Here is a 22,386-nt window from a genome sequence, read left to right as displayed (position 1 = left end):
CTAAAATATAGTTGCTAACAGCTAGCATTACACTGACTAATAGCATGTATTTTAGTTCTGTTGATAATGATAAAGTTAAATATTTGCAAGATAACAAGTGATTGTAATTCACTGAAGGACTCATTTGGCGCATCAGCTGTCACTTAATAGCTGAACACCTATCCACACGTACTCACACAGTTTCAGTCACCTGGATGAACTGAAGTTACATCCAGGTGACTGCTTTTTCTTGTGGGTGATCATACCCACCCATACCCAGTGTTAAAAAATGGAACAACAGGCATTTGGTGTGCAGAGTAGAAATGAAAGAGATCGGTGTACCTTCAAAATTCTTTTAAAGCTGTCATTTTAAAGTCTTTCCACAATTTGTGAATAGAAAATATCTGTATATCGTTTGCACACTGAAAATACAAATCCTGTATACAGTATTTCCTTAAATAGTGGCCAGGGCCTTTATTTACCTCAACCACAGAGGGTACCAGGCCTTTATTGGAAGCAGGCATATATTACCAAGAGGCCTTTATTTCTAATTCCCTCTGTTTGATACACATATGTGCTCATATTTTAGTACGAAGACTCCTTGTTTTCTGATTAGCCTCCATTTGCGCTGTAAAAATGTTGTTAGTTAGTTACTACATCATCAGTTAGATGTACATCTCAAAAAGGTGAAATATAGTGTTAAGTGTCGTTTCACTGGTAAAAAATATCCATTTCAAATTTTATGTTAGAGTGGAATAAAGCAATTTACTGAGCTTATTAATGACACATTTCATTTTTTGCCTCAAGTCACCAATCAGGATTTTGTGAGATACATTTACATATGATTTGTGGACTCTTTGTACATAAACAATGCTCTATGTGTGTTTTGAATACTGATTCACTTGCTTCTGCTTATGTGCAGACATGCATACTAAAGATGCTTTGAGATTGTAGTTGAAGTTTCTTCCTCTCCATATACATTCTATACTTTACAGCTATTAGACCCAGTGTCTATGTTAGTGTTGGGTTTTCCCTGAACAAATTCCCTGTAAAAACAGAAACTCTGGCTACTGTTGCAAGGAGGGATAAGGACCCTGCTGTGTCTCACACATGGAAGTGTCTGTCAGGTTTGCCAACCAGAGAGGCAGGAAGAGGAGGAGGGGTACTGGAAAAACTGCAGTTGCAGCATAATTGGTGCAGAAATAAGACTCCATGACAGACAGACATGCACAGACATAACAAGCTGGATTTACAACTTTTTTGTACACCCAAGTCACTACTGTTATGGAGCCAGGTCTTTGGATTATCTCAGTGAGCTTCTTAAGCTCTGAGTTCTATTCATTGCCAGCCCTTGCTTTGGACAAAGATAGGGATTGAGAAACTTGGTGCATGTGAGTCAACTGCTGTGGGGGAAAAGGCAAAAATCAGACAGAGGGCAAATAAACAACCAGTTATTAGAAATTGAGTAAAGATCCAAACATATACAATTTATTGCTGGATGTGCACTGAGCAATCTATTTCAAAATGAGAAAATGGGAAAGACATAAGGGTTCTGAGAAATGTAGGTCAATATACTTGGCAGTATAGAGGGATTTGTGGCAAATGTCTGAAATGTCTGGGGGCAGTCAGCTGACAAGTCTGTAAATCCAAACAAGAAAACTTTCATTATCACTGCCACACTTCTGCCAATGAACTATTAATAAACCCAGTGAGGTGGGCTGTATCAAGGAGGGGAAATGACATGACATACTGTGTGATAGTGTTAGATTGATGTTAGACAGACTAATTTCCTACAGTAACCTTGACCCTGGTATGGTATACAGACTGTTGAAATGAACACTCATCTTGGATGTGCTTTTTGCTGTTAAGAAGAAAATCACTATCAAACCTGTATGTAAAGAGTATCTTAAAGGTACTGTTCTCATTGTGGTGTTGGCAGGTTTGCTGCACACTGACACTTACTCTGAAAAAAACCTGGTGATTAGTTCTTTATATACTATTAATGGTGTTCAACGCATTATGCACAGTGAAGTCATGTTAATTCTGGTTTGATGTATCTGAATGCCAGCAAAGTATATCAACGTTGAATTGAATTATTTTTGTTTTCACATGTTGAACTTGAAACAATGTTTTTCAAGTGGTGTGTGCGATGTTTGGATATTCAAATATTGGGGGTTTTTTTTATTATTATTTTTCAGCCTTTTCCACCCAGAAAGGCCACAGTAGGACGAGTCGTTCACATCTGCAACCTCCCTGAAGGCAGCTGCACAGAGAACGATGTCATCAACCTGGGACTGCCCTTTGGAAAAGTCACCAACTACATTCTCATGCGCTCTACCCATCAGGTATTAATTCAATCATTATCAGTCAATATTTTCATATAAAATGTACTTGCTCAGTTGCACGCCATTATAAAATGTAAAAATGATATTTGAAATAAGCACCATATAGCAATAGCATCCAAGGTCACAGTCATTTACTTTTGTGCATGTCTTTTTAAAGTACAGCTGGTTGTCAAACAATCAATGGCAGCATGTTTAATTGCCTACTACTTTGATTTAATCTCAAAATGACCTTAAAAGTCTTTGCATTTGAACAGGTTTCAATCTTGATGAGCTCCAAAAACGGTGTTGATCCTATGACTATTTTCACTTGGTGCAAATGTGTCAATATGCAAATCACCAAATTATCTATGTACATTATTATGTTTATCAACACCTTTTCTCTCCTGCGGCTGTTGTGTGATATCACATACTTTGTCATAACATACCAGCTGTTGAACTACCGATACATGATAGCTCACTCAGGCTTTAAGGTTTAATTTATTAGAACTGAATTGCAATGTTAATATCACCCCTATCAAATTTAAAGCATTCATACTAAAATGATGGCATTAGTTACAAGGACTAAAGCAACTGTTCTGGTGATTTATTAGCTAATGACATGTGATACCTTTGATGATGATTTTCAAAGCTCCATTTTCATCTAGTTTGACATCTGAGATGAAAATGTTTGATGAGCTGTCCTGAAAGAAAGACCATATAACTGTCAGAGGGTACTATTATTTAATTTTTGCTTTCACATCAGGCATTTCTGGAGATGGCATATGTTGAAGCAGCTCAGGCCATGGTTCAATACTACCAACTGACTCCAGCTATGATTAACAATCAGAAACTTCTTATACGAATGTCTAAGAGGTACAAGGAGCTGCAACTCAAGGTGAGACTGAAGAACAATGTAAGCAGTGGGTTATAGATTGCTAGCCAATTACTAATTACTATTACTTGAATGTCTTCTCTGTATAGAAACCAGGTAAAGATGTTCAAACGATCATCCATGATATCAACTCTCAGCGGGAAAGGGATGAAATACAAGAACTTGAGCAGTAAGCCAACATCTCATTTGTTTGCAAATGGAAATTCAGTGGTAAAAATATCATAGATTATTACTTAAATGTGACTGGTTTCCTGACCTCACAAATTACAACAAAAAGTACAGCTTCAGAAGATTCCTCCATGTAATCTTTCATCTAATTCCAGCTACATACCAGAGAGAGCACGATCCCGCAGCCCCATCAGCCGCTCCCTGAGTCCTCGTTCACACAGCCCCAGCTTTACATCATGCAGCTCAGCACACAGCCCCCAAGGGGCTCAATGCAGGGGTCTTGAGAGAAGCAGCAATGGCCTGGGCCCCCGCCGGGGCTCTTGGGACTGGTCGTCACACTTGAGAAGGGGTGAGGATGAAAGAGAGAGGGATGACCCATGGCGGAATGGAAGCGGCGTGGATGACGATCGGCCCAATGGAAGGGTGGCCGACCGTCGGAAGGCGTACCAGAAACCCTTGGATTATATCAGCTCAAGATCTGCCGACGAGCGAGGAGGAAGTGGCGGAGGAGGAGATGAAGGCATGAGGGGCAACAGAGACTGGTACCCACGAGGCAGCCCTCAAGGCATGTCCTTCAACTCTTACAGGAACATGGAAGATGACTTCTACATGAAGGAACAAATGTACAAGTCAGACAAACTGCCCAAACCTTCATATCAAAGACATGATACCAAGTCAAAGAGGAGAGATGGGGGTGACTACCACAGTAGGTTGAGGCATTCAGAGTTTGAGATGACTGATGAGTCACTTCGCAGAACACCAGAAGACAAGAAGCAGAGCTCACCAGGCAGGGCGAGGAGCAAAAAGACAAGCAGGAGACACACCCCCATGGAGAGACATGAGAGAGACAACGCTACTGAAAATACTGTGAGTAACATAAATTCTGTAAATGTACATCACTGTTGTATACTTGGTTTATAAGTGTCATTGAGTCATTTCCTTTTTTAGGACCGCCAGTCTAAAGAAAAATCTGTTTCACCTCAGCGAAGCAATAAGTCAAAAGATGCTACTGAATGTAGTAAAGATAAACACACTGTAAGTAAACCCATTTTGATCTTCATTCAACATTAAAATTCAAAATTAAGTTTTTGAAGGGAACATTTAACTCAGCAGGTTAACTGTAAACTTTTCTTAATCCGTTTCCTTAGGAGAAGGAGGGGGAAAGTGGAGATGACACTGATGAAGAGTGTTGGTATCCGAAGAACATGGAAGAACTGGTCACTGTCGATGAAGTGGGAGGAGAAGATGATTCCATTATTGAGCCAGACCTTCCCGAGCTGGAAGAGTATACTTCCTGCGCCAAAGAGTCTGCAGAAGAAGTAGCAGTGGAAGAGAAGTTATTACCAACTAACTCCTCACTGGAGGTACAAGAGACATCTAAAGAGAAGTCTAACCAAGAAAAGTCATGTGGGGATGCTGGAGACCAGGAAGAAACGTCTGTAACTGAGAAAGCAGAGAATGTTTTAACTGCAACCAGGACTGAAGAACAGAAGCCCACTCCAGTGATTTCTGAACCACCAAGTACTAATCTTAGTGACTTCCCCAGTGAGGAGTTCAAGGCTGCGCTGGAGGAGGCCTGTTTAGAGGGCAAAGACAAAGTAACAAACAGTGAGCCATTAGAAGTGCCAATGGAGCATCACATTAGAGTATCAGAGGAGAACAAGACCCAGGAAGTAGGACAAGTCACAGAAACAATCATTAATGAGGCCAAAGACAAGGATGGCAATCTTAAAAAAGGTACTTTTAATAAGAGAGATTTTTTGTAGAAGAAACTGATGAAATCCAGTGTTCAGTTGCATGAAGCATCTTAACTTAAAATCTTCATTTAAACTATACAGATTTCCATACAAGAAGATATTTATTATATCTTTATATATTTATTTTATATTTATTAAGAAGATATTCATTAATGAAGGTCTGCTTCTTCTTCTCTTGCCATTTGTAGAATATCAAGCATGATTAAGCTGGTACTGCTGTATTTCCCATATAGCCTGAATAAAATAGTTCTGCATAGAACAAATTGGACAACAGGAACTGTTGCAAACCTTTTTTCTTACTTTTTTTGGTTTTAGGGTCCTATACTTAAGCTAAATCATTAGATAAAGGTGAGCATATCATGCATCCTGCATTTCTCACAATTTTTATGCATTTCATAGAGACCGAAGTCCCCTTATCATCTCGAGAGCAAGATAAGGCTGTCAGTGAACACAGCATCCCTTTGGGTAAGCACGACATGTTTTATTACCACTTTGTTTTAATTGAGAATATATAAAATCACAGAGGATGTCCGAAAGCAGAACGTATTCATGGTTCTTATTTTGTCAGCAAATATCAGTTTACATAAAAGAGATTGAACATTGTCCTCACAGACACAGGTTCTTAAAGTTTTGAGCCTGTGGTCTTGGTCCTAAAGGTAATTGTTATCATATACACCATTAATAAGAGCACTGACAACTTGTACCATTAGCACTCTAATTGACTGGAATTGCTTGGCCACTTGCTGACCTATTTCTGTGAGCTGGTTGTGAAATTCACCCCTGAGAGATGAGTATTTATATTATCATTAGAGCTGGAATGACACAGCCAAGCACATGGCCAGTGTTGGGCTTGCTGCATAGACACTTACATAAGCCCGAGCGCAGCATGGCAACAAAAGACAGACACAGTACAGACACAAGAGCTGTGTGTGCCATGAGCTGCGTGGCTATTTCTGTTGTATGATTCTCTGTGTGTATTCAGAGCAGACTTTGACATCAGTAGTATAGCTAAGACACATTTAACTCAGTGACTGGTTGTTGTTGCTGTTTTGTTGATTATGATTTTTAATTGACTGTATGATATAGATATGTGTTTTTGTTTCTCATCTCTCAAGATTACCTTAATAGTTACCTTTTCTGGTGTCTTAACAGTGTGTTTTAAAGATCTTAAATAATTTGTATATTTGTTTTTACTGTGTAATATTTTTTAGTCATTGTATAATTTTAGTTGAATGCTTTTTGGGAGTGTTACACAGCTGATTCAGCTGCTTTAAAGATGCACTAGGCAATATTTTGATTAAAAAAGTATACATCTCATCAGCAAAATCATGAAATAAGAGTAAAGGGTCTCATTCTCTCTAAATCATTTTTCCTAATTCCTTTTTGTTTGTTGTGGAACATTAGGTTTGCAAGTATCTGCTTCCACCTGGTTCTATCCTGTGCAGCATGTAGTGCCTCGCCCCAAGTTAAAAAGGCCATTTTAAGTTCCGAGGTCGCAGTTCTCTGCTAGGTTGTTTTTGGCCTACCTTGTTTCCTGTTTCAGGTGGAGTCCATCTCAAGCCTACTTTAGGAATGTGGTCCTGGTCCATTCTGAGCACATGTCTGAGCTATAGGAGGCGAGATGTTAAATTACCAGCACCACATTGCAGCAGTTTGTGTTTTTATAGAACTCCTTGGCTGGAGATCTTTTCTGGCCAAAAGATGAAACATATCTTCAGGAAACAACCATTGTTGAATGCATTAAATGCATTACACCACTGGCCAGCATTATGAGCCGTACAGCAGAACTGATTTAATATTGCTGTCATACAGTCAGATCTTGATTATTAGACTGTACTGCTTTGACCTCCACATTGTTTAAAGGCTAATTCATAACACAGTAAAAAATAAAAACAAGGTTTTTGAATTGGACACTTGTGAAGTTTACTTATGTCAGATCACTTGATTTTGGGGTATTGGGGGAGCTATTTTCTCAGATACAGAACACCTTGTTGTTAATTTGTGATGTTTCTGACTGTTTAACACACCATTTTCTGTAGTATATTATCTTTGAGTGACATAAAATATTTTGACAGAAAAGAAAAAATACATCTAAATATGCTTTTCATTAATCTAAATGGCCTTGAATGAATCAAATTAGCCCTGTTTCAAAATAAGATGTGAGGAACTTCACCTGTGAAGTACTGGTTACTGGGATTTGCTGTTTTTCTAATTATTGAATTTATTGTCTAATAGGAGTGGAGTTCATTGTGCCAAGGACTGGCTTCTACTGTAAACTTTGTGGACTGTTCTACACGAGCGAGGATACTGCAAAAACGACTCACTGCCGCAGCACTGTACACTACAGGAACCTACAGGTACACATTGCATGGTGACAGGACCAGTCCCTCAGGTCACAATGATGATGATGATTATGGCAAAGAGGAATAAGACAATAATCTTTTATTAGATGTGTCAGTGTTTCCTTGAATCGAGCCTATTGATCTCACTGAGGTATAGTATGTGTGTGTGACAGTGTGTGTGCGTGTATGTATAAGTGTATATCGTATGTCTCCTTGAGCTTTGGGCCGCTAAATTTGCAATGGTAAACCTGTGTGACTGTGGTGCGGGTTTTGGGGTCGACAGTCAGTCTGTCCGTTTTATATTTAAACATTTAGTGTGCCTATTATACACTTCTTTGCCTTTCTTGTTTGGGGGATAACTTCTACTTAAATTTGTCCTAAATATAGTGCTTTCTAAACAGGACTGCAACAGACAGACTGAAAATATATGACCAGCTGGCACGAGGGTTAAATTAGCGTGACTGCAGTTATGTACTTTATGTAAACTATACGACTCTTTATGCACCAAGTGTATTATTCCAAAATAATGTATTTTGTGAACATTTTGCTATCTGCAATTCATCAGCCGGAGTATTTGAACAAAAACAAAATGTGCTCAAGTTGTTCTAAAAAGTACCATGTTGACTCATCACTTCAGTACTAACCTCCTGTGTGCTTAAATTTAATTTCACCCACCAATACTGTGGAGTATTGGTCATTGGATATTAAATATAGCATAGATATTCAATTTTGAACCTAAATTAATTTCTTGCTAGATTGCACTTTGACAATAGGCACAATAGTACTAAAATGATTAGTTCAACACTGGATTTCAAATAATTGATGAACCGTTTAGTCATTTATCAAGACAAAATGCCAAAAATGTGCTGGTTCCAGTCTCTCAAATTTGAGGAATGTAAATTGAATGTGTGGGCTTTTGAGTGCTGGTTGGACAAAACAAATGGAACATGTTGCCAATGGCTGAAGGCAGTCAAATGGTCAAACACAAAGACAGATATGTTCAGCAACATGTACTGTTACATCCTACAACAAACACGCACAGACACACAAACGTAAACACTGCATGTAAACTTGAAACTGTATTAGGTTTCTGATTATTGGCCATTCAGCACCAAGCCATCTTGCATTTCTCTCGCACAGCTGAGGCAAGTCAGGGGAGGGACGATTCCCGAACATTTGATGGATTACATTCCATGGAGGAAAAAAATGTTTTAAACAGTTGCGCTGTCTGTCAAAGCTCTGCGTGTATGTGTGTATGTGGTTTTCAATACTTCAGTTTCTTAACCTTTATATTGACCATGGATTTCATTTACAGATTAGGTTTTATTTTATTTTATTTTATTTTACTGAACATATTCATTTACATAAAGTTTGATGTAGTTCACTCTATGTTTTGTTGTAGTGGATTTATTTCTGTATCTTAAAAGAAGTAGAGTATGTGCTAATTTACAGGTATTTATTAGGCTAACGACTTGTGTCTAATTTTGCAGGCATTGTATAATATGGCAGAAATTCTGATGTGCATTGTTACAACATATTCAAATTATTTTTCAAAATGTTTAGACGAATGCACACTTGTTACAAATAACAGTTTTTACACTAAAACACAAAACACACACATCTGCAGCCCTGATATTTATCATCATGCTACTTTCACACCCTAGCCTCTTTTGAAAAATGTATTACAGTGGAACTGCCTGAAAAGATGATTTTTTTTCCTTCCACTCATCCTGTCTTTTTTGTGTCCTTTTTTTTCTCCTTCTTTCCGCAGAAATACCTGTCCCACCTAGCAGAGGACAGTCTCTCAGGTGCACTCGCTGAACCTTCAGCTACACAGTGACATCATCTTAACCTCTAACCTCCACAGTCAGTGGCAGCAGAAGGATTCATGTGTATGTGCTGTTGGTGCAAAGTTATGGACAACGTGGAGAGTGTGGCACATGAAAGCTAGAGTATGTGGATAATTGCACTGGGTTTCATATTTTGATAAAAGAGATGCTTGAATGTCTAGAATGATAGTACAAGCAATAAATGCTCTGAGTTTTGTACATATCTGATGTGTCATGTATAGTGAGGCTACAATATTTAATTGCCATGTTTGTTTGTTTTTTTGGTTTATCAATTTTCTTACAGTTTATTTTATTGGATTGTGTGTGGAATGGAGATGTATTTGAAATGACATAATAATTAGAAGACAAACTTATACAGTATGGGCTTTATTAGTCCATTTGGCGGGTTTAAATCAATTATTCTCATTTTGAATTTGGCCTGTACATTGTCCTAGTAACAATGATACATTTATAGCTACAAAATTACGTGAAACTTGTGCCAAGTAATGTTTTTACTCAGTAAAAAAAACTGAGGCAGATTCTCAGGTTTGTTGTATTTGTAACTCAGTACACAATATTAACTAATATTGAGAACTAGAGCCTTTAAAGGCTTTTGCTTTTTCTTTTTTTTTCATCTTGTGCCTGTTTGTGCACAATATTATTGTCTATCAGGTAAAATGTACATCATTTAGAATAATAATGATGCAACTATGCAAAAATATTTTACTGTCTTTAGATTTTATGTTGGATTTAATTTATAAGACAATCCCAGTCATATTTGCCAACATATATAATGCCTTAAATATGAAAGACCTTAAACTGGACCATGTGTTTAATTTATCGGTTAAACATGCAATGTTTCATGTTACAGTGATTTGTTTCAGAGGGATTATCAAGATAGACTGTTTTTGTATACTGTGAATACTGACATCCTGTGACATCAGTGACAGTGTTGTTTTCTTTGACAAACTTTTCATATGATTTTTTTGATGCAAAAAAACTTGAATAAACATTTTAAATATTTCAAAAGAGTAACTTTCTCGTCTATTTAAAATATGGAAAGCATGTTATTGAGCCTGGAGCTGGTTTTAACATTTTTGCTATTTCTCAATTAAACAATGTATTTCAAGAAAGCACGATGTGATGTAACAATATCCACACAGTCAGGGTACATACAGTACTCCATCCATCCATTTTCTTGATGGAAGGATTTTTAACGGGACTGTTGTAGAAGAGCTCCCCCAAGTGTTGAGGCAAAAAAAGAAGAAAAAAAACCATTAAGGTTCTGAAGCAAAACTTATAAACTGTGTAAAACTAAGTTTGAATACTTTTGTTTGTCCAGACAAGTGAAACTAGCCCTGTCCAAAATGATTGGCCCTTTTATTAAATGCCATACATTTGCGTTCATACATTTAGTGTGTTTTCTCACACAGTACGTTTACAGAACATTATGTTCTTAAGTGAACAAAATGTTCTGGATGGTAAACAATCTTCGATCAGATTAATAAATTCTAATTATTTTGTTAATAAGTTGTCATCATCAATATCCAGTGGAGGAGAGGTACTCAGATTCTTTACCTAAGTAAAAGTACCAATATAGCAATTTAAAAAATACTCCATTACAAGTTAAAATCCTGCATGAAAAATCCCACTCAAGTGTAGGTACAGAAGTATTAGCAGATTGATGTAGTTCAAGTATTGCAGTAAAAATAGTGGTTTGGTCCCTCTGACTGATATATATGACATCATTAGATTATTAATACTGAAGCATCAGTGTTAGAGCAGCATTGCTGTTGTAGGTGCTAGTTTACACTACTTAAAATAGAGTACAAGGCACCAAAGGTCACCAGATAAATCGGAGGGGTCATGAGGTGATTAATGGAAGCAGAAAGAAATAAAAGTGAAGTTTTGATACACAAATCTATTTTTTGACTTTTTCTCAAATCTATGATTTTCTGTGAAATATCATTTGAACATTTGTTGAAATTAAACCATGTGAGAAGAGGGAAAATCACTATTTGGTGTTGTTGTTAACAACCCACATCTAAAATGTGACCCTGACAACACACTGCTTTTTGTAAGACATCAAAAGACAAATGGTTGGAAACTGGTTTCATCTTTAACAGTGTTGTTTTTTAAACACTTGTATTACTCGTGGTGTCAAATCTTCATCTGAAAAGTAGCCTAACTAAAATTGTCAAATAAATGTAGTGGAGTAGCAAGAATAATATTTCCCTCTGAAATAGTAGTGGAGTGGAAGTATAAAGTAGCATGAAACAATTGGGCAGAGTACAAGTAGAAACAGTACAGTCTATGGTAGAAACTGTGCTACAGTACCTGAGTTTATTTCTTTACTTTCCACCACTGTCAATATCAACATCGTCATTAATTACCTCGTATTCTGTAATTCATTACAACTGTAGTGTCCCAAAGTAGTCTTTGGTGCTGTTGTACAGCACCAAAGATAGGGGGCAGAACTTTATAAAACAACAAAGACCCACAGAAAATGCGAGAAGAAAATCCCGTGGTGTATTTTCATTGGTTGTTTCTTTTAAACCCCCTCCACCCTCAGCCAATCAGAGAGGGAAAACACTGACCTACGTGCTTGCGTTGCTGGGTAGATAAAACAAAAAACAACAGCGTTCGTGTCAGAGTTTGGAGCTTGGAAACAACAACAGACGGTCAGTGATTTGTGAGTTATTTTATCGACAGAACAAGGGAGATTAAATGCATATTTTATTTAACAGTGTTGTTAACGGTTGAATGAAGTTGTCGGTGTAGATAAAAATGTACACCGAGCTAGTCTGTGCAGTCTTTGTATGCGTATCTGACGTCTCCATAGAAAATAAACAACGAGTCAGCGATGTGTAATCCTTATTTAACAAACTAAACAGCAGATGTTGATTTTGCAAACTACTCTTGGTTGTTTTATTTTTGCAGTTGACATTACATACATCTGAATTTTGTCTTTTTGTCGCAGCTGTTTCCCTTGACAGCGAACATTGAAGCTAACGTAACGTTAGCCATTGTTTATCAACACTGTGACTTTGAATGAAGAGGGCGAGGGGAAGCTGTTGCTGTCGCAGCATGTCTGGGCATGTTTTCAACGCATGTCTGCATATAAACTGTCCTGTTTCTTCTTCAACATTACAGGTAACCTTTGAAAATCCTTTGTTTGCACGCAGCAAAATCTATTTTCTGTTGTAAAACATGGCAACCGACTGCGAGGCCTGGCTGAACGCAAACCCCGTTGGTGAGTGTTTGTGTGTGTGTCACAGCCATGTAACTGCTTCATCAGCTGAGATGAAGCGGAGTTGAGGGACACTGGGTTTTTTTTGCGGAAGTGGTTAATTGCTTGTTTTCCTGATCTGCCTACAGTTTTAAATGATGTTGACTTTATGAGTTTCACTGCGCTGCTCATCCTACATCTAGTGACTGCAAATAAAAGTTGGGTACAAAGCTACTGTATTGGCATGTAGGATAAATTCCAAAAATGAATTAAAAGTTGATTACTAGTAATATAATGCAAATATCAATTCTTGTAGTGCTATTTATTCTTGTCAGGACTAACTGAAACAATGCAATCATGTCTTGTTCTGGCACATAGTGATGACCATAACAAGAACTCCAAACCCCTCTCCTCCGTTCTCCCTTGTAATCCAACAGAGGCTGAAGACCTGAGTGACTCCTTTGTGTCTGGAGACGAAGACAACGGTAGAGCCGTCATTGCCAACAAAAACATCAACAACGAGATCAATGGCAACTGGCTGTCCTCGTCGAGCAACAGTATTCACGAAGCACGTCTCAAGGCAAAGGCCAAGCGGAGGCTGAGAAAGAACTCCTCCAGGGACTCTGGCAGAGGAGACTCCCTCAGTGATAATGGGGATGTGGTCAGGGGAACCTCGGCTGCACCCACCAGCCCCAAGAGCAAGCTGCTGGACAGAAAGTCTCGCCTGGGCAAGGGCAGAGGGCTGCCAAAGAAAGGTAGGAAGTTTTGAATGAATGCACAATACATTGCAGTTTTAATTACATGGCAGTGCCATGATATTGTTAATTTATGTAACACTGTGATACTGAAAAGATCAAAAGAAATGTGTCAGTTTCTTTTATTTATAATGGTTTGTTGGATATTACCGTAGGTAAGAAAAGTTGATCAAAGAGCCACTGCTGTTTCAGTGCTCTGTGCTTCAAAGGAAAGACATGACGGTGTGACCTAGTGTTGTTGTCACCTGGTAGCTTTCCATCTAGGAGCCATAAACCAATTAGCATGTGAACTGGCTAAGTGACTGAAAACATTTGTGTGTACCAGAAGCTGCTTTTGGAAATGCTAATCTATCAATGCACAGGATGTGACTTCTAAATATTTGTCCTCTTACTCTACTGTGAGTGGCTATGAAGACTGTTCTTTTTTAAGGGGAATCGAGTTCAAAGTTACTCTCATGAGGTTTATAGAATATTAACTTGTCCTTAGTTTGAGTTCAGTTTGTGCCAGAGCACAGTGATAGCTGTAGATATGAACTATATTATTGTCTGTGGTTGTACTGATAACAGCATTGTGCATTCAGCTGAAAATGTTGCATAATGGTTTATTGTGAATCATTATCCAATTTACATATCAATCCAAAAATAGCTCCTCTGACTCCTCTGAAGAGAAGTCCTTGCTAAACTATTTTTATAAATAATACTGAACAAACATTTAAGTAGATCAAATTTTTGTAAGTGTCCACATCATCTGATAGTGCAGCAGTCTTTCACTGAGGGTCCTCACTCAGTCAGCATGTGACGCCTACTTGTATGTCCCCAGACTTCACTACAGCTCAGATACTTAGCTGTTCTCATGGGCAGTGGAACTGGAGCAAGTGTAGTTTCTCTTGGCACAGTGTCCGTGCATTTTTCTGGTTACATAACAGAACTGCCACATCAGTGGAGCCCTGTAATTTGAGCTCTGAGCTACCCTGCATTAAAAGTTCATGCATCGCAGTTTTGAAAGACAAATAAAGTGGGATACGTTCACACAACCAATGTGGCAGTGCTAAATATAGTGGGATGTCATATGCCACATACTGGTTGGGACTAATGGAGGTTTTAAAGCTATCACACAAGCTGCTTTGGTATAGGGATTCTTAAACTGTCTGCAATCTGTTGGTGCTGACCTCAGACCCAGCAGATGTTTGTTTGTGTAACATGAACAAACACGTCACCTCCCCAAATAGAGGGATTATACCACTGCATGTTAGGCCGGTTGGTACAGATTACACACAGATAATAATCCACATGACAAATTAATGTTGCAACATTTTTCAGATATGTTAACTACTCACTTTTTAGTGAAATTCATTGTTTTGATATCAAAACAGGTTGGTTGGTTTGATTGGTCTTATAAAAGTAGCATTGTTCCTTTAAGGGATAGCTCAGTGCATAGCTTGTGCAAATAGCAAGTGTGTGGGTCGAGAGAAAGAGAGAGAGCATGTGTGACAGTGACGCTGGTGACCAGAGTAGATAGTGCGAAATTACTAGTGTAGCTGTGAACGTGTAATAGTGCAATGTGTGTACATCTTCATCTATTAGTCTGTGAATTTAATGCTGCAACACCTCAAGACCCATGCAAAGTTCCTGTGTCTAGCTTTCCTGTTGCTAATCAAAGGGAAAGGGGTTAGCCCCGAAGTTGGCGAGAGCAGCATTGCTTTCTAAACAATAATGGCAAGTGAACTGAGTGTTGAGGGGCTTTTTTGCTAGCTGTGCACATTTATACCACTGTGCAAACGCAAGCAAAGTTGCTGTTGCAATTTTTAAATCCCCCAGTGGCAGGTTGTACACATATCACATCACCAAAACGTCACACCCCTGTCCTGGCATGCCGGCTGTTCCTTTTACACAGACGTGGATCCGGCAATGTGACTACCTCCGCTGCAGGCTTATTGGTGAAACAACAATGAACCCCCCATTTCATTATCTGTGCCTTTTTATACAGATCAATGAGACAAAATTAACCTCACGTGCCAGATGGTTTGTCACACAGAACCATCTGAGAAGTCGTCCTTGGAAACAGTTTGGAAAAGGGCAGGAAGTTTACGGAAGAATACTTGGCAGGTGATTGGATGAATCATCTGTCTATCATCATTTTACCTTGTGAGGCAGCTGGATTCACATGATCTCTCAAGAATCCTCAAAGGATGCTGATTGGTCCGATCCACTGGTGGATGGATTCTTGTGTGATCTTGTGATGTCGCAATCTCGCAAATCCAGCTGGCTCATAAGGTAAAGGCAGGATATTGGTACAACATTCTCAACTTGAACAGGTTGTGTTTAAAAGGGGCTACTGTCTGCCCTGTGCTTCCCGAGTATGGTCCGTACAGGTTGTAGTGGAGAAATAATATTCATTATATCCATATGCATTTCAGTATTCTGTTAAACTGTGTTAGGCTTTGTTAGCTCGTGTATCTTTCTCATAGTGTGGGAAAGTGCTGTGTACCGGACTCCCACTAAGGTACTGATAAGATACCACAGAGAAGGCCTCGTTATGTATCAGAAGAAGGCCTTGTTATGTATCAGGAGAATGGGCTGATTCTCAGAGAGGTGTGGGATGAGCCCGAAAGATATTATAACTTTGGTTCTGTTTCTTTACAGTTCAGTTCTGTTCTCTGTACCTTACGTGTGCTGTGTGCTGAACTCATCTTGTACAAGATATATATATTAAAATACTACTTTGTGATCTAAATTCGTTTACTGGACTCATGATTTTCTCTCTCACCCTTAATTAAGGAAATCTCCACAACAAAACCTCTCTCACCCTTAATTAAGGAAATCTCCACAACAAGGTCAGATGTTGAATTGGTTAATTTTGACTCCATACCAGAACTGAAGTTGTTCCCTAAGAAGGGAAATCGGCTAAAAGCTTTTTCAAATGACGTTTTCCCTCCACAGTAACCATGAACTGTGAACTATTAGCTGCCTCTTACAAAAACAGCTCATGTTACAGGTAACCAAGATATGTGGGTCACTATGTCTCTTGAAAGTATCACTGCCCGTGCTTTTGCTTTTTTGCCATATTGCCTCAACATAAGTGACTCTGATTTCATCAGATATTATGTCTAACATTGTCACCGACCTCTGTCCGCAGGTGGGGCTGGAGGCAAAGGTGTGTGGGGCCGATCTGGTGAAGTTTATGGACCAGAGGAGGTAGATGAGAAAGACCCCAACTATGACGAAGCTCAGGTACTGACTGCAGAGTTGATAGTTTACATCTGCATCATTCAAGGAGTGTTTGAAATAACATGGTCAATTCGAATCACAGTCGTCCAAAGCACAGCAAAACAATAAAAACCCTCTGTGTATTCAAATATATTTTGTACTTTTAAATTTTGGTTTTGGTTGTGTTGATTTTAATTTTTAAGTATATAGATTGTGACATGACTTAATGACTTAACTGCATTATATTGAAGGTGTTGCTAATATTTTGTCTTGCTGGTGGATTAAATAACATAAAAGCTTTTAGTAATGTGTTGTACTACAAATAATTTACTGTAAATGTAAAAGTCTGATATAGTGAACAGGTAGAGCAGTCTTTTTTATTAATCACACTAAACACTAGACTTGAAATGTGATTTGTGTTACGACAGGAAAACTGTGTGTATGAGACTGTGGTCCCCCCGCTGGATGAGAGGGACTTTGAGAAGACTGTCACCCCCATCGTCCAAGAGTACTTTGAACATGGAGACACAAATGAAGTAGCGGTACGCACTGCAATACTATGCAGGAAATGACCTGTGATTAAACTTGGCTTGTGTCTAACAGAAGCTAAATTCTATACCTTACACAGTGCTGTAAAAATAACACAACTTGAAATACAAGAACACAAGCATAAAGACGTTAAGCTCTAACATCTGTGTTTGTCTCCACATCCAGGAGCTGCTTGCAGAACTGAACCTGGGGCCCATGTGCTGCGAGGTGCCCTCACTGGCTGTGTCACTGGCCCTGGAGGCCAAAGCCAGCCACCGGGAGCTCACATCCAGGCTGCTGGCTGATCTGTGTGGGCCTGTTCTGTTCTGCAGTGACATGGAAAAGTCCTTCGATAAAGTCCTTCGAGAGCTCCCCAATCTGGTCCTGGACACACCTGGAGCACCGCAGGTGAGTCTCCAGAGAGTCTGGAAATGAGTGCAAATAAGCAACTTTTTGACGTTATACTGTATGTTCTGGTGCTTGTGTATAACTTGTATGATTACTTTATATTAAAGTGAATTCAGGATCATTTAAAAATCCTTGGATCTGAAATATGGTGCCATTTGTGAAAGCGGTTTGAGAATGAAAGTAGAATTTCATCCACCTGATGTGAAACGTCAGCTGACTGAAGTGACAGACAGCCTTGTTTTGCTAGAGGAAATAGTTCAGCTGCTCTGGTAAAGTTTCCACATGTAAGGCATACAGTATTTTAAAAGTGAGCCCCTGGAGCTAGAATAAATCCACACAGTATTCTTTCTCTCTGATTTTTTTTTCTTTTTGTTGCCATCTAGAACATTTTAACACAGTGAACTGCAGACCTTCTGCTCATATTTTACAGGAACATCACAGTAAACCGTAAACACTTCAACTGAAAGTGTGGTTCCTGTGCTCTTGTTGTGTGTGCTTTTGTAAAAACCATGACACGTTACGTGGTGGAGCACAGGCGAACAACGGTGTGGTTTGGTGTGTGTGAGACAGAGAGAGAGCTGGTGTGTGTGTGAGCTCTTTCCTTTTCAGCCAGCACAGACATGAGATCTCTGCCCATTGTCTGTCTGCCCTCGCAAAATGCAAGCTCAGCACAGGGCGCTCAAAGGGTTATTCGTCGTCCTCTCCCCGCACCCCTCCTTTTCTTTCACTGGTAATTGCTTTCCCACTCTCGCAGATCTGTGAGTTTAAAGGGCCACTTTGCCCTGCCCCCACCTCTTTCTCTCCGCCCCTTCACTTTTTCTTTTTGTCTTCCTTACTCTCTCTCTCTCTCTCTCTCTCTCTCTCTCTCTCTCTCTCTCTCTCTCTCTCTCTCTCTCTCTCTCACACTCACACTCACACTTTCTTTTCCTCTTCGTGCGCCTGTCAGTCTAGCCACAGCAACGGGTCCGATGAGACGGAGTTGCCTCTTGTCTGTACAGGAACAATGGTCTGTGATGAGCGCAGGCTTTGTGGAGGCCAGAAGAGCAAAGCCAGCTCTTTCGTTTCCCTAAATCATGTGCTCACACTACTGTAAACAAACACACACAGACACACACAGACACAAACACATGAGCCCTGAGGCCACTGTCAGTCATCTGGCATGTCAGTGTTTTTGGGGCCTTTAATGACAGTACCGTGTAGCAGAGTCCTTTTAGGTTCTTGCTAGTTTACTTGATTTTTGCAGAAAATATTCAGCACTCATTTGTTTCAGCTAAAACTGCTTTTTTTTAACAAAAGGGTGGTTACTATGCAACAAACCAGTTGATTTTATATCAGATTTTTGTCTTATAACGTGAAAAATATAAATGTTAAAGAAATACTTTAAAGGTCCTTCAGTTGTGTATTTGAATATCATTATGTCATTTGAGAACATGAGCAATAGTCATCTGTCACCTTTTAACTTCCTCATTTTAATGAAGAGAAACTGCTTTATGATCAGCAGACAGAATAGCAGCATAAGTTTTTATTTACCTCTACTGAGCTCAATGTGGTGCTATGCAAATTGTTTTGGTTTGTTTACATTTTTTGTGTACCTCTTTTGTGTTTGTTTTCCAGTTGGTGGGCCAATTCATCGCACGTGCCGTTAGTGACCAAATATTGTCAAAGAGCTACATTGAGGGCTACAAAGGCAAAGTTGACTGTGAATACACAAGGTGTGTGATTGTTTGCTCTGTTGCCTGTGGGTTTATTTTCCTGTTTAATACTGTTGTGAACATATTAGAGATTATATCAGGGCTATAACAGGTTGTCTGTGCATGAGATCGTAGTCACTGCTAAAGCTACGTTACTCACTCAATATCATGAAGAAGCTTTCTTGCATATATAGCTGTCCTGTCATGAAATATAACAAAGGGAGGGATCACTTTAGGAACACATGTTTGAAATAGCAGGAGACTCTGAACTTTGAGGTTGTGTTAATACTTATAAAACAAGTAGAACTTAACTAAAGGGAAGGAATCAGAATTAAGTTGAGTATCACATCCTACCAAAAGTGTTTTTCAGGGGATGACAACAACGAAACCTTTCCTCTACAAACCGTATGTGGTTTTGTTTCATCTTCCAGGGCGGCACTAGACCGAGCAGCTGTGCTGTTGAAGATGAGTAAGGATGGGCTTCGTATAGACAACCAGTGGGGCACAGGTGGGGGCCAGAGACCCGTCACACAGCTCATCAAAGAGGTAAAGTCATACACAAAGTAGACCCGAGAAGACAGAAGTAGTAGATCAGTTCTCTATGAGGAATAGTCTAGTCTTCTGTTCACATTTTCTGTAGTAAAGCTTTAACTGATTCAGTAAATGATCCACCCTGAACAGTGTAATGTAGACAAAGAAGTTTGATGGCTGGTAGAATAAACACAGTATGCAGGTAATTTCTGTGCAAACACTATTCTATCAGTGTAAAATCCTTTGATGGAAAGAGTTCTCTGGTCTTTTTTCAAATGCTCAAGAACAAATATTTATACATTACGTGTTTCACTGTCTTGATGTACCTGTTGGCATACTCTTTTTTCAGGTGTATTTCTAACAATATTGGGTGTGATACCACGATAAATAATAATACATATACTGTTTAAAGAGCCTTAACACAGCTAGAAGTCAAAGAATCCCCAACAATTATGGTTGATTGTTGCTTTAAAACTCCTTTTGTAGCTGTAAGAAAAATGTCAATGTCTCTGTCCTGTCAGATGAACCTGCTGCTGAAGGAATACATCCTGTCTGGAGAGATCAAGGAGGCTGAGAGATGCCTGAGAGATCTGGAAGTTCCCCATTTCCACCACGAATTTGTTTATGAGGTAAACATCAAGTTAAGTTTGAAGCAGGACAGACCAGACAAAGTGTGCCTTTTACAGCATCACACTCACCTACAAATGCAGCTGTGCTGGAGGCTAATAATGAAATTTAAAAAACAAACAAAAAACAACTATTCCAACTGAGATTTTTTCTAATTTAAAATATATCTGTGAGCAAAATGTTTTATGGCCTCCATCATCATTTGAAACATAATTTCTTGATTGAGGGTTTAGAAAAAGATTTGAGCACTTATTACAAGGATGTGAATATTTCTATGATTTCCCTCAGGCGATCGTTATGGTGTTGGAGTCCAAAGGAGAGAAAACATTCAAAATGGTTCAGCAGCTACTGAAGTCACTGTCAGTGTCCTCCATCATCACTGTGGACCAAATGAGAAGGGTAAGGTGCCACCTGGTGTTTGAATTTTGCACTACAGGTAACAGTTTGACCGAGAAACAGCTACTAGTTTGTTAGCCTTAAAATATGGTGTTTTACAGACCATGTTTCATCTCCTTCACAGGGATATGAAAGAGTTTATATGGACATAGCTGAAATCAACATTGATGTCCCTCGTGCATACTTCATCCTGGAGCAGTTTGTTGATAAAAGCTTTAGTATGGGGATCATTGATGAAAAGTTAAGAGATCTTTGTCCCTGTCGGTAAGTTTTCTCACACACTCTTCTCAGAATGATATGTCTTTATCATGTTTTTTATTTTATTTTGTATTTTTTGTTAATTGGAATTGTCTATTGTTAGGGGCCGGAAGAGATTTGTCAGCGAGGGAGATGGTGGTATCGTCAAACTTGAAAGCTACTGAGGAGCCCTTTTTATGTGCCAGATTTCCCGAAGAGGATAAAGCTACTTTTTTTACTTGCATATTTTTCAAAATAGTTGGGTAGAAAATTTCCCCTTCTAACAGTCAAACGAATGTACATTTCTGAAATTTGAGGTGGGGTGAACAAACAAAACAGGAAAAAAACTGCACTTTTGATTGAAACTGAAGTAGATCACTTTCTCCAAGGTGTTTCAGTATAAACATTTCCATAAGCTAACCCTCATCAAAGTGCCACACCTCTCATTGTCAGTCATTCCATGTTGTTTTGTACAGTATTTCTCTTGATTTCACTGCCACTCCGTTTGTGTTTTCTAGAAAGCAGTGTTTGTACAGAGATGACTGGTTTGTGTCAAGAGCTTTATAAAGGGGTATAAAAAAAAATAAAGGTGAGCATGTTTGTGAAATGCAATACTTGCTCCCTAAATAGCTGCTGTTTCTATGCTGTGCTTGACTTTTTCTTTTCTTTTTACTCTTTAAATCACACAAAGATGTCATTATTGAAGGTAACAAGACATAAGTACAGTGCAAAAACAAATACCAGTCAGGATAACTTCAACATATGGTGTTTAGAGTGTTTATTTTTATATGTGGGGAATACTGGTGTATGAAATGTACCACGTATCGATCCCTGTTTATTCATTAAATCACTATTAAATAATCTAAGACTGTTTTTGTGAATGTCACAGTATTAACACACACTAGTACTACATGTTGCAGATAAACTCTTGCTCAGCCCACAACTATCGCTCTGCTCTACAGTCATGGTACAAGGACATTTTAACTACTAAATGTTAATTGACATTTAGTAGTGTGTGTTTATGCCAAATTACAGACACAATGATACAAATAAACAGATGAGAGATGCACTCAAGTCTTTGTAACTAACCAGTCATTACAAATGGCATGCTGTAGGTTATTCTTTTACTTAATCAGGTCTTCTGCTTAAGTCATACATCAATAACCTCTTCACAGTGCAGTAACAAATCCTTATTCTTGTGGTGCTTGAAAATACTGGGTTTGTATCCATCTAAAGGAATTTCTTAGCCATTTTGACTGCTCCTGCGAATCCTCCATTGGACATTTATTGCATCTGCTCCTTCATGGCTAGTTCCTGCTGTTTCACAGCCTCTTGCGCCTCCATCTGCATCTTCTCCAGTTTCTCAAGGGTGACCGATTTGAGTGGGAGCAGTTTTGGCTTACACAGAACCATGGTAGGGACATCTTCCATGGAAAGCTGCCCTGTTAATGTTGCACAAAAAAGGAAAGGATATGAATACTTTGTT

General features: G+C 38.9%; 2 protein-coding genes across 3 annotated transcripts in view; both read left to right on the top strand.

Annotated features, from left to right (window-relative positions):
• Nucleotides 1-10,314, top strand: part of rbm20 (RNA binding motif protein 20) — a 52,408-nt gene extending 42,094 nt beyond the window's left edge. Inside the window, exons 6-14 of the mRNA XM_062436695.1 lie at nt 2,178-2,324; nt 3,067-3,198; nt 3,285-3,364; nt 3,519-4,230; nt 4,312-4,398; nt 4,512-5,100; nt 5,520-5,585; nt 7,356-7,477; nt 9,234-10,314. Of these exons, the coding sequence (XP_062292679.1) occupies nt 2,178-2,324; nt 3,067-3,198; nt 3,285-3,364; nt 3,519-4,230; nt 4,312-4,398; nt 4,512-5,100; nt 5,520-5,585; nt 7,356-7,477; nt 9,234-9,302 (2,004 nt within the window). The 3' untranslated portion in view covers nt 9,303-10,314. The remainder of the gene's footprint in view (nt 1-2,177; nt 2,325-3,066; nt 3,199-3,284; nt 3,365-3,518; nt 4,231-4,311; nt 4,399-4,511; nt 5,101-5,519; nt 5,586-7,355; nt 7,478-9,233) is intronic.
• Nucleotides 10,315-11,894: 1,580 nt separating this feature from the next.
• On the top strand, nt 11,895-22,180 carry pdcd4b (programmed cell death 4b). 2 transcript variants are annotated; one of them, XM_062434042.1, is made up of 12 exons: nt 11,895-11,972; nt 12,445-12,544; nt 12,958-13,275; nt 16,412-16,506; nt 16,911-17,024; nt 17,197-17,418; nt 19,033-19,130; nt 19,541-19,655; nt 20,162-20,269; nt 20,556-20,666; nt 20,788-20,927; nt 21,025-22,180. In XM_062434042.1, exons 2-12 carry the CDS (start codon nt 12,502-12,504, stop codon nt 21,083-21,085), a joined length of 1,425 nt encoding a protein of 474 aa, XP_062290026.1. In that variant the 5' UTR covers nt 11,895-11,972; nt 12,445-12,501; the 3' UTR covers nt 21,086-22,180. The 2 variants fall into 2 exon arrangements, with proteins under 2 accessions (XP_062290026.1, XP_062290034.1); XM_062434050.1 differs by lacking the exon at nt 11,895-11,972 and having other exon boundaries at nt 12,210-12,544.
• Nucleotides 22,181-22,386: the final 206 nt, after the last annotated feature.

The sequence above is a fragment of the Scomber scombrus genome, chromosome 2, assembly GCF_963691925.1.
Source record: "Scomber scombrus chromosome 2, fScoSco1.1, whole genome shotgun sequence".
In the NCBI taxonomy this organism is placed as follows: domain Eukaryota; kingdom Metazoa; phylum Chordata; class Actinopteri; order Scombriformes; family Scombridae; genus Scomber; species Scomber scombrus.
This window is presented reverse-complemented; position numbering and strand designations above follow the sequence as displayed.